The sequence below is a fragment of the Schistocerca americana genome, chromosome 6 (genome assembly GCF_021461395.2).
Source record: "Schistocerca americana isolate TAMUIC-IGC-003095 chromosome 6, iqSchAmer2.1, whole genome shotgun sequence".
NCBI lineage: Eukaryota > Metazoa > Arthropoda > Insecta > Orthoptera > Acrididae > Schistocerca > Schistocerca americana.
In genome coordinates, this window is record NC_060124.1 from 318,048,478 (window position 1) to 318,066,940 (window position 18,463).

Sequence of the window (18,463 nt, forward strand, 5' to 3'; positions counted from 1 at the left end):
TTCGTCTAATGATTTTTCTGACGTTTCGCCAGCACGAGTGGCTGGCATTGTCAAAGCTTCACCCTCCATTGAACCACCGGCAATGGAAGGTGAAGCTTTGACAATGCCAGCCACTCGTGCTGGCGAAACGTCAGAAAAATCATTAGACGAACGTCGGCCGAAGAACCCGAGACAGAAGCCAATAGGCAGTTTGTCAACAAGTGGCCACGAAAGCCTTAGCAATTTTGTATCTGAATTACAGTTCCACAAACCTGCATTCTGACGGAGAGGGCGCACAAAGTAGCACCGTTACGCACGTGCCCGCGTGCCGTAGATGGAGCAATATTCGAAGAGGGTACGAAACTAGACAGGTCACTCGTGCGGCAGCTGCATCTGCACGTATGTCTCTGCGCGAAATTTTGTTATAAGGTTACTGATGTGAACTAGCAATCTCCAGTGCAAAATATGCACCGGAAGATGGCCGGACGGTTGTCAGCGAAAATACTGCGACAAGAAGTTGACGTCGTACAGCTACAGTCCCGAAACTTCACGGAATACTCTTTATGCTGGGAAAATTTCAAGAATCACTATTCGGTATCAGTTGGAAGAAAAGTGGAACGTGTAACGCTTACCGACTAGTAGCGAGTGTTCGCAGAACTAATTGTCACGAAATATCGAAACCGTTTTGCCGTTCCCTGTGCAATTAATGAGAGATCCTCCCGAATATCTCAGATCTTGTGGGTAAGCTCTCGTGTAAAGCTATTCAGTATAAGCCTGGCAACAGTGTTCTTTCATTCTGGCCGAACTGAGGTTGCCATTTACGGAAGTGGTGTCATCCCACTCCGCAGTCGAGACGTACGGGTACGGTCCCGCGTCAACGGAACTGCTGAGGTTTGTCAGTATCGAACAGAGAGCAGATGTAACCTATTTCGCCGTATTCGCTCGCTTCGGAACCGCAGCGACAGTGGCGCAGTCCAGAGTCCGACGGAAGCCGCCGGCTGCGCTAGCGCACCGAGTTCCAGCGTCGGCGCGACAGGCTCTTGACGCGCTGGTAGCACCAGGAGCCGGCGTCGGCGGGCGGCCGTCAGATAGAGGCGCGGTGAGGGTGCAGCGGCGGCAGGTCGCCGCGCGTCACGGCGCCCGTGGCGAGCGCGAGCGGCTGCAGCGGCAGCAGGTGCTGGATGCGGCCGGGCGCGCGCCGCACCGTGTAGCGGGGCTGCGCCGCGGAGGCGCGCGGGTAGCACGAGCAGCTGCACACGGACGCCGCGTCGCCGCCGCCCGAGCTCGAGTCGTCGCCGCCGCCGCCCAGCTGCCCGCTCAGGATGGACCCGTTCGCCGTGATGACGTCGCCCTCCAGCCGCACCGCGCCTTGCGCCGCCTGCACAGTCACCGAGCGAGGTTGCCGTCAAAATGCTGATCTGACGACGTAAGTGACCAAAGTTAGGGGAAGGTGCCTATCGATCGGGCACCTGAACAAAATGTGTGACAAAATCCTCGGATTTTGTACGAAATATTTTACACTACTGGCCATTAAAATTGTTACACCACGAAGATGACGCGCTGCAGACCTATATAATTGACGTCGGTTTGCAGTAGGGTTTTGGAGCATATACAGTATTCAAACATTATGAATCACCTCGAAGGGAACGATCTATTGATACGTAATCAGCATTGTTTCAGAAAACATCGTTCTTGTGCAACGCAGCTACCTCTTTATTCGCACGAAGTAATGGCCGCTATCGACAGGGGATCTCAAGTTGATTCCATGTTTCTAGATTTCCGGAAAGCTTTTGACACCGTTCCTCACAAGCGACTTCTAATCAAGCTGCGGGCCTATGCGGTATCGTCTCAGTTGTGCGACTGGATTCGTGATTTCCTGTTAGGAAGGTCGCAGTTCGTAGTAATAGACGGCAAATCATCGAGTAAAACTGAAGTGATATCAGGTGTTCCCCAGGGAAGCGTCCTGGGACCTCTGCTGTTCCTGATCTATATAAATGACCTGGGTGACAATCTGAGCAGTTCTTTTAGGTTGTTCGCAGATGATCCTGTAATTTACCGTCTAGTAAGGTCCTCCGAAGACCAGTATCAGTTGCAAAGCGATTCAGAAAAGATTGCTGTATAGTGTAGCAGGTGGCAGTTGACGCTAAATAACGAAAAGTGTGAGGTGATCCACATTGAGTTCCAAAAGAAATCCGTTGGAATTCGATTACTCGATAAAGAGTACAATTCTCAAGGCTGCGAATTCAACTAAGTACCTGGGTGTTAAAATTACGAACAACTTCAGTTGGAAAGACCACACAGATAATATTGTGGGGAAGGCGAGCCAAAGATTGCGTTTCATTGGCAGGACACTTAGAAGATGCAACAAGTCCACTGAAGAGACAGCTTACACTAGATTCGTTCGTCCTCTGTTAGAATATTGCTGCGCGGTGTGGGATCCTTACCAGTTGGGATTGACGGAAGACATCGAAAGGATGCAAAAAAGGGCAGCTCGTTTTGTATTATCACGTAATAGGGGAGAGAGTGTGGCAGATATGATACGCGAGTTGGGATGGAAGTCATTAAAGCAAAGACGTTTTTCGTCGCGGCGTTCTCTGCCTCGTGATGACTGGGTGTTATGTGCTGTCCTTAGGTTAGTTCGGTTTAAGTAGTTCTAAGCTCTAGGGGACTGATGACCATAGATGTTAAGTCCCATAGTGCTCAGAGCCATTTGAACCATTTTTTCGTCGCGGCGAGATCTATTTACGAAATTTCAGTCACCAACTTTCTCTTCCGAAGGCGAAAATATTTTGTTGAGCCCAACCTACATAGGTAGGAATGATCATCAAAACAAAATAAGAGAAATCAGAGCTCGAACAGAAAGGTTTAGGTGTTCGTTTTTCCCGCGCGCTGTTCGGGAGTGGAATGGTAGAGAGATGGCATGACTGGTTTGACGAACCCTCTGCCAAGCACTTAAATGTGAATTGCAGAGTAATCATGTAGATGTAGATGTACATGGAGCACATGAACAAAATATATAACAAAATCCTCGGATTTTGTACGAAATATTTTACACTACTGGCCATTAAAATTGCTACACCACGAAGATGACGTGCTACAGACGCGAAATTTAGCCGACAGGAAGAAGATGCTGTGGTACGCAAATGATTAGCTTTTCAGAGCATTCACGCAAGGTTGGCGCCGGTGGCGACACCTACAACGTGCTGACACGAGGAAAGTTTCCAACCGATTTCTCATACACAAGCAGCAGTTGACCGGTGTTGTCTGTGAAATGTTGTGATGCCTCGTGTATGGAGGAGAAATGCGTAACTTAGATAAAGGTCGGATTGCAGCCTATCGCGATTGCGGTTTATCGTATCGCGGCATTACTGCTCGCGTTGGCCGAGATCCAATGACTGTTAGCAGAATATGCAATCGGTGGGTTCAGGAGGGTAATACGGAACGCCGTGCTGGATCCCAATGGCCTCGATCCCCAGCAGTCGAGATGACAGGCATCTTATCCGCATGGCTATAACGGATCGTACAGCCACATCTCGATCCCTGAGTCAACAGATGGGGACGTTTGCAAGGCAACCATCTGCACGAACGGTTCGACGACGTTTGCAGCAGCATGGACTATCAGCTCGGAGACCATGGCTGCGGTTACCCTTGACGCTACATCACAGACAGGAGCGCCTGCGATGGTGCACTCAACGATGAACCGGGGTGCACGAATGGCAAACGTCATTTTTTCGGATGAATCCAGGTTCTGTTTACAGCATCATGATTGTCGCATCCGTGTTTGGCGACATCGCGGTGAACGCACGTTGGAAGCGTGTATTCGTCATCGCCATACTGGCGTATCACCTGGCGTGATGGTATAGTTGCAATTGGTTACACGTCTCGGTCACCTCTTGTTCGCATTGACGCATTTTGAACAGTGGACGTTACCTTTCAGATGTGTTACGACCCGTGGCTCTACCCTTCATTCGATCCCTGCGAAACCCTACATTTCAGCAGGATAATGCACGACCGCATGTTGCAGGTTCTGTACGGGCCTTTCTGGATACAGACAATGATCGACTGCTTCCCTGATCAGCACATTCCCCAGATCTCTCACGAATTGAAAACGTCTGGTCAATGGTGGCCGAGTAACTGGCTCGTCACAATACGCCAGTCACTACTCTTGATGAACTGTGGTATCATGCTAAAGCTGCATGGGCAGATGTACCTGTACGCGCCTTACAAGCTCTGTTTGACTCAATGCCCAGGCGTATCAAGGCCATTATTACGGCCAGAGGTGTTGTTGTGAGTAGTGATTTCTCAGGATCTATGCACCCAAATTGCGTGACTTCAGTGGAAGATGCTCCTCGTCCAGGTCAGGTACAACGAGTTGTGACTCCACACAACATTGCAACAGTTGAAGCCATAGTGAAGGAAAACCGCCAAGTGACACTGAATGACATTGCAGTATGTTTACAGATTAGTCATGGGTCAGCACTCCACATTGTGCATGATGTGCTCCAGTTTCGCAAAGTGTCTGCAAGATGGGTGCCACGGCAGCTGACTACTGAAATCAGAGAACGACGTGTTGATACTTGTGAAGAACTGCTTCGGTGCTTTGAACGAGAAGGTGATGGCTTCCTTGCAAGAATCGTTAATGGTGACGAAACCTGGATTCACTTACACCACCGAAACCAAAGAAGTTTCGAACAGAACCATCAGCAGGGAAGGTTATGCTGACTCTCTTTTGGGACGAAAAAGGCGTCATTTTGGAGCATTACATGCCTAGAGCGACCACTGTCACCAGTGCATCATACACAGACCTAAAAAATCATGTGCGGCCAGCAATCAAATCAAAGCGACGTGGATTGATGTCAGTAGGCGTACTTTTGTAACAAGACAATGCAAAGCCCCACACTGCCCGTACAACAGTTGCAACAATCACAGACCTGCATTTTGAGTGTCTTCCTCATCCACCATACTCACCAGACCTTGCCCCAAGTGATTTCCATATGTTTGGACCACTCAAAGACGCAATGGAATGAAAGAAGTTCCGTTCTGGTTCTGGTGGTGAGGTTACGAGCTACGTGACCGAAATATCGTGCAAGTACGGCGCTGATATCCGGCAGAACACCCGACAACCCACGATGTCATTAGATCGCCGGGAAAGCCTGAAGAGTTACATGTTCTTTTTAGATTATCATAATATGAAAAACGACGTTCGTTTTTGCTAGAATGAACTCAACAAACCCGCAATACACATTCTGGAAAAAGTAATTAAAACTGGTGTAACTGGGGTCATATTTGACTGGAACTCCCTAAAGTTATAGAAATTAAACTCCCAATACATTACTTTAATTGGTGTTTCAGTATAATAGGCACGTTCAGGTTCTTAGGCACAAGATTCTCGAGCTTCAGAAATGGTTCTCATTACTACAGAAAACATGTATTGCAGGTGACCTGATCATGCTTTGAATTGAGAACAGCCAGTACTATTCGAAAGAGAGAGAAGTTGCAGAGAAAACTGTTCGTATCGAAATAAAAATAAGCCTGAAATAGGCCGAAAAGAAAAAAAAGAGCAAATAAAACCCACCAGTTCCTGGTCTACAACGATCCAAAATGGATGTATGTTTCATTGAGCCTTGTCTTGTGATACTCGGGTATTTACATCAACTTCCGACCGAGTGAGGTGGCGCAGTGGTTAGACACTGGACTCGCATTCGGGAGGACGACGGTTCAATCCCGCGTCCGGCCATCCTGATTTAGGTTTTCCGTGATTTCCCTAAATCACTCCAGGCAAATGCCGGGATGGTTCCTCTGAAAGGGCACGGCCGACTTCCATCCCTAATACGATGAGACCGATGACCACGCTGTCTGGTCTCCTTCCCCAACCAACCAACCAACCAACCATCAACTTCCGAACCCTATTATAACACTACAATGAAAGCATACAGAATAAACTGCTACGTATCGCAGCACAGCGGGAAGAGGGCCAGGAAAGCAACATTTCTGTATCCTACAGGGGTTGGGCACAGCTTGCATTGGATGCGAGAAAAGCAGCCGGCCCGTTCTGCTGATACTGTGCCTGGCTAATACGCAAGCATGGGCAGATTAAGAGCGGAATGTGCACACGTCTGCCAGAGGCAAAGCCAAACAATGATTTGCAGACTGTCACAAATCACTGACAAGCCGGCTAGCGCACGAATAACTTCTTCCCTACACTCCCGCTTCCGTCATGATTAGCTCACTACATTCTAAGGTCAATAAAGTTTCAAAAATGACGTACTGACATCGATTATCTGCAGTAAATAGAGCCACATCTCCGCCATTAGAACCAGTCTTATCCTGAAGAAGGCCGCTGTAATATGATCGAAACGTTGGTTTTAATTTCTTTAGTTATAGTATTTTATACAGTGACGCGGTACAACAGCCACAAGAATTTTAAACATTATGACACTGACCGCCGAAGCCTAAGTAGTTATTATCTCTTCCATGTCACTACAGTAGACAGAATTGTTTCCTTGATTGGGCCAAGTAATTTCTATGAATGGGCTACTGTGCAATAGCTGTAAACTGCAATAAACATCTCGCCGACCGGAGTGGCCGTGCGGTTAAAAGGCGCTACAGTCTGGAACTGCACGACCGCTACGGTCGCAGGTTCGAATCCTGCCTCGGGCATGGATGTGTGTGATGTCCTTAGGTTAGTTAGGTTTAAGTAGTTCTAAGTTCTAGGGGACTTATGACCACAGCAGTTGAGTCCCTTAGTGCTCAGAGCCATTTGAGCCATTTGAATAAACATCTCGATCTGTCAATTACATTTCATACTATTTTTAACAGTTCGGAGCTGAAACTAAATGACATGTATTCAAACTGTAGCAGGCTAAAAGTAGAAACAGTAGGTAAATAAAAAAAATCAGGACACATACAAATGGCTCTGAACACTATGGGAGTTAACTGCTGTGGTCATCAGTCCCCTACAACTTAGAACTACTTAAACCTAACTAACCTAAGGACATCACACACATCCATGCCCGAGGCAGGATTCGAACCTACGACCGTAGCGGTCACGCGGTTCCAGACTGTAGCACCTAGAACCGCACGGCCACTTCGGCCGGCCACATACAAAGTATTCGAAAACATAATGAAAACCATTACTGAAATTTTATTCGTAGTCGCCTACTTAAGCCTATGTTTACACACAGCAAAACTTGGACAGTCCTACACTTTTTGACTTTCGTCACACGGACTTTAATTAAAGTTTTCACAACGGAACATTTTCTGACGGTAGCATATTTGTCATGAACCCACTTTTTACACAACAAACAGTGAGTCATGTCGTCTTTTATATCACTGCCACAGAACCAAGACTCCTACCAAGACCAAGTCCTAGACACTTCTGAAACTTCTAAAGGAAACACGAGTTGAGCTGTAGTTGACTTCTAGGTTGCATGATTCTGTATACGTCTTAGAGGCCTAAGTGTTGTTTCGTTTTTACGCTTTTTTGTTTTCCGATTCTTCCAGTCTCTGTTTGTTTGGACTGCTTGTGATAACTGTTGTTTTCAGAACTTTATTCAAGTTTCTTCCTGGAGAGAGTTTATCCGATACAGGAGTCAATGGACAGGGACTGCGTATGTGTGGCTCTCGGTGGGGGTGTGGAGTGATGTTAAGGTGTGTTGAGAAAGTCCGCGCAGCTGTGATAACGCGGTCCCGGATGGCGCAGTGATTAACGCGCCTGCCTAGTAAGCAGGAGGTCGTGGGTTCGAATCCCGGTTCGGCACACATTTTCACTCGTCGCCGCTGATTCCGCGTAATGTCCCGCTGCAGCTGACAGCAGTGATCCCCTTCAACTTACAATTAACCTCACAATTCTCCCAGACGACAGAGTCTCTATAATGAAGTACATTCTGAAGAAGCTGCATAAACATTCACTCGGATCTTGATAAGCTTTCAAAGTGGTGTAAAGATCGACAGCTGGTTTAAATATTCGGAAAAAAAACAACTTAGTACGCTATGGCTACATTATCAACGAGTCATAACTGGTATCTGTCAGCTGTATAAATACCGTGCTGTGTCGGTTTGTAGGAATATGAAAGGAAACGATCACATAGGCTCAGCCGTAGATAAAGTAGGTGGCTGACTTCGGTTTGCTGGTAGAGTATTGGGTAAAATGCACTCCGGTTACGAAGGGCATTGCTTGCAAAACACTCGTGCGACCCACCGTAGAATATCACTCAAGAGTGTGGGAGGACATTGAACATATACAGAGAAGGGTAGCACTAAAGATCAAAGGTTCGTTTGATCTATGGGAGAGTGTTCCAGAGATGCTGAAGAAAATTAACTGGCAGGCACTTCAAGATAGACGCTTACTGTCCCGAGATAGCCCATTTACAAAGTTTCAGAAAACAGCTTTAAATGATTTATGTAGGAATATACTGTAAGTCCCTATGTATCTCTCCAGTAGAGATAGTGAGGACAAGATTAAATTAATCACAGGGCACACAAAGGCAATTAAAAACAGTCATTCTTCCCACTCTCAATTCATGACTGGAACAAGAAGTCATAATAAATGATACAATGAGCAGTTCCTTCTGCCATGCCTTCACATTTGCTTGCAGAAAATGAACGCAGATGTAGATGGAGTATCAGTACGGCTAAAAGGTGGAGTAATTTACATGGTTCGCCCCTAATCGCGTCAGTCACACTTGCAATGTTGAAGTAATTGCAGACACGAAAGAATGTGTTGAATAGTGCGTAGTATTCCGCTACGGAGCGGAGCACAATGCACGAACGATTCGCTGCCCCATTCCTGTCGCGTTTATTCTCGCATGCGCGTGCCTGTGGTTACCCACAAGTACCATAACGGATGGCCCGCGCGGTTGGCCGTGCTGTCTAACGCACGGCTTTTCGTAGTGGGAAGGAGCGCCTGGTCCCCAGCACGAATCCGCCCGGCGGGCTCGTGTCGAGGTCCGGTGAACCGGCCAGTCTGTGGATGGTTTTTAGGCGGTTTTCCATCTGCGTCGGCGAATGCGGGCTGGTTCCCCTTAGTCGGCCTCAGTTACACTATGTCGGCGATTACTGCGCAAACATGTTTTCAACGCAGGCGTACACCACCGTTACTCTACCACGCAACCATAGGGTTTACACTCGTCTGGTGTGAGACGTTCCCTGGAGGGTCCACCGGGGGCCGAACCGCGCAATAACCCTGGGTTCGGTGTCGGGCGGCGGAGGGGTGAAGTGGACTGCGGTAGTCGTCTTGGGATTGTGGACCACTGCGGCTGCGGCGGGGACGGAGCCTCTGCGTCGTTTCTAGGTGCCCGGTTAACATACAATACAATACAATACCATAACGGATTCATTCGTCTGAGTTTACATTTTCTTATTTAAAACGCCTCAGTTAATTGAAAATCCCTCCGAGCGCAAAATACACTCAGTGATTCGTTTGCTGTGTGTACAAGACTTGAATGCGTTTGAAATTAATAAGTAGGTTAGCGAAGTTTTTGGAAAAAAAATTCTGTGGTTGATAGAATGCTAAGAAAATGGGTTACAACATTTAAAGATAGCAGTATTAATGGTTATGGCCGGCCGGGGTGGCGAGCGGTTCTAGGCGCTACAGTCTGGAACAGCACGACCGCTACGGTCACAGGTTCGAATCCTGCCTCGGGCATGGATGTGTGTGATGTCCTTAGGTTAGTTAGGTTTAACTAGTTCTAAGTTCTAGGGAACTGATGATCTCAGAAGCTAAGTCCTATAGTGCTCAGAGCCATTCGAACCATTTTTTAATGGTTATGGTGAAGTGTAGAGTGAGCGTCCATCTGCCATTACTGAAGATTTGGTGCACGAAATCTATGCATAACCTCAAGAAAGCAGACATTTGAAGATTTCGTTCTCATCTAACGAGTTACCTCAAGACGAAATAGCATTTCAGAGGTCAGCACCCCCCCCCCCCCCCCCCCCAAAAAAAAAACCGGTTCTGAGCACTATGGGACTTAACTGCTGAGGTCATCAGTCCCCTACAACTTAGAACTACTTAAACGTAACTAACCTAAAGACATCACACACATCCATGCCCGAGGTAGGATGCGAACCTGCGACCGTAGCGGTCGCGCGGTTCCAGACTGAAGCACCTAGAACCGCTCGGCCACAACAGTCGGCACCTCGTGCAAATGGCCCAATTCGGGCAGTAGATATTTGCGAGAATAGAATTCGGACACTGATTGATCGTTATGTGTCTTAAGTTATTTTGATCTGCGCTTCGTACTCAACGCTTTTCGGCTTTTGATATCAGCGGCCTAAAAGCGGCGATAAGAACTTGTTCGAGAAACTTAATATTGATGGAAAGTGTGTTGAAAAATACATTAAGTTATAGGTTTTCATTTCATTATAAATTTGTGTCAAAATGCGAGTGCGTTAGTTTATTATAAAAACGAGACTTTCTTAAAAAGCCGGACAGATGCGAATAGGTCTCGCACTCGGAATGTTCCGTACAAACTTAAGTACTGCTCCAGGCAGTAAAGTCCACAGCTCTTGGCCTAGTGGCTAGCGTTTTTACTTCTGGATCACGGGGTTCCGAGTTCGATTCCCAATCGGGTTTAGGGATTTTCTCTGACTGAGGACTGGGTGTATGGGTTGTCCTCATCAATTCATCCTCATCATCATCATTCGTGACAGTGGCTAGATTGGATCGTGTAAAAAGATTGGACTGTGTAAAAATTGAGTCTTTGTACGGGCGCTGATGACCGCGCAGTTGAGCGCCCCACAAAACAAACATCATCATCATCATCATCATAATCCAGACAATAATTTCTTATGGCTCAGAGCCCTGATTCTATTCGAGTGTCGTGTGACTAGGGTCTCCAGTCGGGTAGACCGTTCGCCGGGTGCAAGTCTTTCAATCCGACGCCACGTCGGCGACTTTTGCGTCGATGGGTATGAAATGATGATGATTAGGACAACACAACACCCAGTCCCTGAGCAGAGAAAATCTTCGACCCAGCCGGGAATCGAACCCGGGCCCTTAGGATTGACATTCTGTCGCGCTGGCCACTTTTTTATTTCCGTTGCGTTTGGTCTGGGCGGACGTCACAAGACATCCCTTCAAGTTGATCGTTGATTCCTTTACTCATTTCTTTTATTACAAAGGGCGAGCAACCCTCTGACCGAACACGCTGAGCTACCGTGCCGGCACAACTCAGGTACCGGGGGTGGACCCTGGTTCTATTAAGCCCGTATTACACGATGCGCCTAAACCGTACACCTGTGCACCAGCGCCCCCCCCCCCCCCCCCCCCACGTGCATACCTGTAACTACTGACTGTTTCACTTGCCACCTATTTTACACCATCCACGCGGTATATACCTAGCGCGCTTGCGCAGCAGCAGACGATACGAGAGAAAAGAAAATAGATCTGTCTGATGTCTTGTAAAGTCGTTCGTTCTACAGCTCTCAACTCAAGGGCGACAATACGATATACTGGAACGTCATACGTCCAAATTATTTATGTGAGCTCAAAGTTCCTATTTAATAAGAAATTGCTTTTTACCATTATTTGTTAAGCAATTGGTTTTTCTTTTATATAGGTTAGTACTGTTCTAAATCACAGACTCAACAGTTTACTATTACGACACTTGGTTACACAGGTATATGTATATCGAAATTTACATTTATACAGCATATTGCACATGGAGGATCCACTTGTTTTTGGAGCTGTTGCCCTGGAAGTGACATAAATCTTCGGATTAGGGCAGACCGGCGACGAAAAGTTGGGTTCGATCCTGGCGGAAAAGAAGGGACAAAGGCAGGGGAATAGATTCACTGTTAATGAAAGAACTGAGACCCGAAGTGCCGCAAGAATTTCGGAACATCGTTAAGATGGACATGGCCTTTTTCGAGAAGCTGCTGTCTATGATAGAAGATGGAATCAGAAAGTGTGACACAGTCATGAGGGAGGCTATCTCACCTTCTTAAAGGTAAGAGTTATATGTTTATACGTTTTGTGATCATACCAGCCGGTAAACGCCCTGTTATGTTGCAGGCTGGTTGTAACATTACGTTTCCTGGCGAATGGCCTTTTAAGAGTCTGGCACAGCCCATCATTTCAAAAGTTGTTGTGGATGTATGCACTGCAATTTGCAGCACTTGAAAGGACCAATACTTAAACGTGTACTTGTGCTATTTTTCCAAGTTTTGAATATACGGTATATAAGTGCTACTCAGAGTTTTTCAGTCCTCGTCTATCGCACTTGGCGAAACTGCACGACCGGCCGCTGTGGTTGAGCGGTTCTAGGCTTGTCAGTCCGGAACCGCGCTGCTGCTACGGTCGCAGGTTCGAATCCTGCCTGGGGCATGGATGTGTGTGATGTCCTTAGGTTAGTTAGGTTTAAGTAGTTCTAAGTTCTAGGGGACTGATGACCTCAGATGTTAAGTCTCATAGTGCTCAGAGCCATTTGAATCGAAACTGCACCGACATTGTCGCCAATCACTGCCAGTTCCTCTTTTCTGGCGTGCTGAAATAAACAAGAAGTGCAGTCAAAACAAACATGAACTTTCGTAAGCTAAGGCATTACGATTCAAACCGAAAATCATCGTGTGGCGTTATATGCTTATCACTCAGAAAGAAACGATCGCCGATGCATCATATCTTGATAAAGCGAGTCACATGTACACCTTTCCTCGCTGTATGCCTGAATTAAGACGCTTAACGCCTCTTTGCTCCATTTCATTTCTAGAATACCAAGCTATCAACAGAAAAAATCCTTTCACAAAGTTATTTCAAAAGAATCTACTACAAAAAAGTTTCTTTTCTTCATTTATGAAACCTGCTTACTGAAAAAAATGCGGAAGATTCCCAATGCGAAAAATCCTCAACACGAAAATCTGAAATTAGCCACTAGCCGTCTAACAACAACCAAACAACAAGCAGAAAGCACTATGTTACACCGTTCTGCGCATGCACGAGTTATCGCTGCCTACTGCACATGCGCGGATTGACGGCAGTTTAGGACCGCTCTCTATTCTGGCGCGCGGATAATGTGTCTGCTAATTTTCGTAGTTTCACCCATTCCACTGTTAGATGGCTGTCCCGCTAGACCAGTACTCTTCGCCGCGGATTGTCATGTAATACTCGCTTTAGACACCACGCGACTTCCGTGACCTTCACCTACCCCCAGTTATCCAACCGGCGAAGCAGACCTACAGTTTCGCGTGGAATCCGAGCAACGTAGTGTTTCCGGCAACTCCTCACATTGTTTAGAAGTGAAGGCTAGGTTAAAAGAAGACTGAAAAACCCATAGTCCGATCGAGATTCGATCTCGCGACCTCTAGGTATCCAGGTTCGCGCTGTACTACTTTCATTTCTTCATTTTGATCATTATTTCTCTCTGCATTGATCGGGGCTTACGTTACACGACACCTGTTAAAGTTGATCACTCACAGTCAGTTTTTCTTTGTTTTACCCGTGGCAGACAGCTCTCTGACCATATACGCTGAGCTACCGTGCCGGCATTGTTGGACCGCCATTGGCTTTGCTGACTGAGTTTACGAGTATCAAAATATGTGACGTAAATGGCCGTATCTTTTGAGTGCAGTGACTTATAATCTTAAATTTTTCCACTGACAAAGAACTGTAGACCGTAGTACCAGATATAAATTTCATCTTGATACCTATACCCATTCCTGAGAAAAGGGAATTTTGACAGAGAGATAGACGGACAACAAAGAGCAAAAAATATTTTTATTTGAGATAGTTACAAATTAACAGTTCCAGGAATTTTTCACTTACTTGTATTGTGAAACTCTGCTTCTTCTGACCGTATCTTTTGATTCCACTCACTTAGAAGCTTAAATTTCACACCGCCAAGGGATCGTAGGCATTAGTATGTGACATAACTTTCAATTTCATACCTCTACTCATTCCTGAGAAAGAGAGATCTGACAGAAAGATAGACAACAAAGTGATCCTTTAAGGTTTCTGTTTTTAGCGGCTGTGGTATGGAACCCTAAAAACACGCCTTTTATATCTATTAAACTTCTTCAGACTCGCTTCTACAGGTACAGGACACTGAAACTTTATGCTTGTGAAGGCACAAGTCTTTTTGGACTGACAGCGTAAATGATATTTGTGGCGCACATAACGGAAAAATCGGCAACGAAGTAGCAGATGTAGTGTAGAAATTCTGCTGTGCCTCGGGGAAAAAAAAGTTCAAATGTATGTGAAGTCTTATGGGACTTAACTGCTAAGGTCATCAGCCCCTAAACTTACACACTACTTATCCTAAGGACAAACACACACAACCATGCCCGAGGGAGGACTCGAACCTCCGCCGGGATCAGCCGCACAGTCTATGACTGCAGCGCCTTAGACCGCTCGGCTACCTTGGAAGCAAAATAATGCACGATGAGCAAAGCGAGGAGGGCAGAAGATGCTGTCTAACACAGGCAAAGAGAGTACTTCTCGCCAGAATAACTCTACTAGTATCAAACATAGGCCTCAATCTGAGAGAGAAAATTCTGATGATGTATATCTGGACCATAGTATTCTTTGAAAGTGGCTGGTGGATTTTGAGGAAAGAGAGGAGACTCGAGTGGTTTATGATGTGGTGTTAGAGAAAGATAATGAATATTAAGACTGAGGCTGATAGGAAGGTTCTCATTAGAATCAGTAGGGAAAGGAAATGTAGTAAAAGACAAGTATAGAAGAAAGGAATGATGTGTTAGGACATCACGTTGTAACTTACTTGGTACTACAGGGTGTCCTGGAGTGAAAGAATTGTAGAGGAAGACAGGATTGTAAAATATACAGCAACTACGCCTAATTGAGGACAGTGGGCGCAGGTTTTACTCTAAGATAAAGATAACTGATGTGAAGCCATCACACAACTGTTATTCAAGCAATACTGAAGGCGTTCAGTCCAATTGTCAATCGTGTAACTATTGCCACAACATTTTTCGAGACAACATAATCCCATTTTCAAGCGCTAAAAACAAGGAAACCAGCTGTAACAGTCGTCGTTATAGGAGGACTTACCCATTTTATTTCCGTTTAGATTACAGTGTAGAGGTAGTTTTATGTTGGAATTGGCTAGGACCAGACAGACATTTCTCAAAGATTTTATGACAGAGACAGTAGTATCGTTGGGGCTGAGCGTTAGGCTTTAAGTAAACATTATCGTTTGTAGGTGATGGCAGCGGCTTTCAATTTGCAACTGTACCTCGGGAACGGTAATGTTTTATGGTTTGAGTTGACAATGCACATTTGCAGTTTGTTTTTAAGTTCGGACGAAGCCTAATAGCATAAAATTTTTTTAAAGGTAGGTTTAAACGCCGGCCTCGGTGACCGATCGGTTCTAGGCGCTACAGTCTGGAACCACGCGACCGCTACGGTCACAGGTTCGAATCCTGCCTCGGGCATGGATGTGTGTGATGTTCTTAGGTTAGTTACGCTTAACTAGTTCTAAGTAGTAGGGGACTGATGACCTTGGACGTTAAGTCGCATAGTGCTCAGAGCCATTTGAACCATTTCTTTTAGGTTTTAACTCAGGTCTGTAATCATTATATGTCTGTCGGAATGAGAAGGACTGTTATCTGGTATCCTTGTTTTTAACACTTGAAAATGGGATACTGTTGCCCCGAAACATGTTCTGGCAATAATTACACGATTGACAACTGGGCTGAATATTCGCAATATTGCTAAGATGAAGAGACTGGTGCAGCCGAAGGCATTTTGGCGGCCATATGAAACAAAGCAGAATACTGGTGACTACAGCTTCAGCTATCAAACTTTCAGATGTTGAATTATGGATTAAAACAAGAAAAAAGTGTAGTGAATATGAGATGTAAAGTGCATACCTTAAGAGCTATGAGCACTTGTTCACCTTCGATATTGTAAAACACATCCCTGTCGCTGAACAAGTGCCCTTAGCTCTCAAGGTATGCTAACAATATTGGCAACAATGAAAATGACGTGTGGCTAGGGCCTCCCGTCGGCCAGACCGGTCGCCTGGTGCGAGTGTTTTGAGTCAGTTCCTCGAGCGTGAAATCGCAATAAGTGTGCAATGCTGTGAAGATATGACATAAAGTCGAAACGCCCAGGAATGCTGTCGGACGGAATCATCCTGTTGCCAACAACGCCTGCCCCTATGCTGCCAATCGGACGAAGGCTACGCTTGAACGATTTGGTTCGGAAACACTTCAACATCCTCCTTTTAGACCGGATCTTGCACCATGTGACTTTCACACATTTGGCGGCTTCATGAAAGACATGTTTGGACGTCACTTTCAGTCGGATGAGGAAGCGCAAGAATGGGTGCGGTTGTGGATCCGTCAGTGGACGACCACGTTCTATGAAAGAGGAGCTGATCGTCCCGTCTCCTAGTGGAATAAATGCCTTAAAATGTGGTGACTACTTCTAAATGGAACAGTTTCACGGTCCCGTTGTGATGGGTACCTGGTTTTCATTTGACTGCCCCTCGTAGTAAGTGGAGACGGCAGCGTTACCAACGCCACAGGACCTTACCTGGAGAGCTTCCGCCTCGTCGCGCCGCTCGTCCTCGGTGTTCATCGTGACGAACCGCAGCACGAGCAGGTTGAGCGAGGCGGCCACAATGGCGAGCCCGAACAGGATGAAGATGAGCGCGAACGCGACGTACTCGGGTTTGCGCTCGAGCGCCTTGTCCTTCTGCAGCGCCACCATGTCGCCGAAGCCGATGGTGGTGAGCGTGATGAAGCAGTAGTACACCGAGTCGAAGTACGTCCAGCCCTCGTACCGGCTGAAGGCGGCCGCGCCGCCCGCGATCGTGAGGCTGCTCAGCGTCGTCACCACGAAGATGAGGTTGATCTCGGACGCCTCCTCGTTCTTGCAGTGCAGCATCCGCTTCACGTTGCGGATCACCACCGAAGAGAACTTGTTGAGGCGCTCGCCGATGCTCTGGAACATGACGAGTCCCAGCGGGATGCCGACGATGGCGTAGCACATGGTGAACAGTTTGCCGCCCACCGTGTTGGGCGTCGAGTGGCCGTAACCTGTCAACAGAACGCGACCAAACAAGTTGTGAGACATCTGCAGGGTGGCTCTGAAACTCTATAGACAAAGAATACTCTAAAGTGATTATTTTTATCATCATCATCGTCATCATCATAATTTAAGCCTGATTATGCCTTTCAGCGTTCAGTCTGGAGCATAGTCCCCCTTATTAAATTCCTCCATGATCCCCTATTCAGTGCTAACATTGGTGCCTCTTCTGATGTTAAGCCTATTACTTCAAAATCATTCTTAACCGAATCCAGGTACTTTCTCCTTGGTCTAACCCGACTCCTCCTACCCTCTACTGCTGAACCCATGAGTCTCTTGGGTAACCTTGCACCTCCCATGCGTGTAACATGATCCCACCATCTAAGCCTGTTCGCCCTGACTGCTACATCCATAGAGTTCATTCTCTTTTCTTTGATTTCCTCATTGTGGACACCCTCCTGCCATTGTTCCCATCTACTAGTACTTGCAATCATCCTAGCTACTTTCATATCCGTAACCTCAACCTTATTGATAAGTTAACCTGAATCCACCCAGCTTTCGCTCCCGTACAACAAAGTTGGTCGAAAGATTGAACGGTGCAGAGATAACTTAGTCTTGGTACTGACTTCCTTCTTGCAGAAGAGAGTAGATCGCAGCTGAGCGCTCACTGCATTAGCTTTGCTGCACTTCGCTTCCAGTTCTTTCGCTATGTTGCCATCGTGTGAGAATATGCATCCTAAGTACTTGAAACCGTGCACCTCTTCTAACTTTGTTCCTCCTATTTGCCACTCAATCTGTTTATATCTCTTTCCCACTGACATTACTTCCGTTTTGGAGATGCTAATCTTCATAACATAGTCCTTACATTTCTGATCTAGCTCTGAAATATTACTTTGCAAACTTTCGATCGAATCTGCCATCACAACTAAGCCATCCGCGTATGCAAGACTGCTTATTTTGTGTTTACATATCTTAACCTCACCCAGCCAGTCTATTGTTTTCAACATATGATCCATAAATAATATGAACAACAGTGGAGACAGGTTGCAGCCTTGTCTTACCCCTGAAGCTACTCTGAACCATGAACTCAATTTATCATCAACTCTAACTGCTGCCGACTATCTATGTAAAGACCTTTAATTACTTGCAAAAGTTTGTCTCCCATAATCTCGTGGAACAGACAATAACTTCCTCCTAGGAACCCGGTCATACGCCTTTTCTAGATCTATAAATCATAGGTACAGTTCCCTGTTCCACTCTTTAACACTTCTCCATTATTTGCCGTAAGTTAAAGATCTGGTCCTGACAACCTCTAAGAGGCCTAAACCCACACTGATTTTCATCCAATTTGTCCTCAACTGATACTCCCACTTTCCTTTAAACAATACCTGAGATTTTACCCACAACGCTGATTAAAGAGATACCTCTGTAGTTGTTACAATCTTTTCTGTTTCCATGTTTAAAGATTGGTGTGATTACTGCTTTCGTCCAGTCTGA

General features: G+C 46.2%; 1 protein-coding gene and 1 non-coding gene across 2 annotated transcripts in view; one reads left to right on the forward strand and one right to left on the reverse strand.

Moving 5' to 3' along the window:
* Positions 1-1,063: 1,063 nt before the first annotated feature.
* Positions 1,064-18,463, reverse strand: part of LOC124620110 (two pore potassium channel protein sup-9) — a 166,717-nt gene continuing 149,317 nt past the window's right edge. The window contains exons 3-4 of the mRNA XM_047146780.1: positions 16,472-16,977; positions 1,064-1,357 (exon numbers count right to left, since the gene is read on the reverse strand). Of these exons, the coding sequence (XP_047002736.1) occupies positions 1,064-1,357; positions 16,472-16,977 (800 nt within the window). The remainder of the gene's footprint in view (positions 1,358-16,471; positions 16,978-18,463) is intronic.
* Positions 7,666-7,740, forward strand: Trnat-agu. Its single transcript has one exon. It is a non-coding gene; the product is annotated as a tRNA-Thr (tRNA).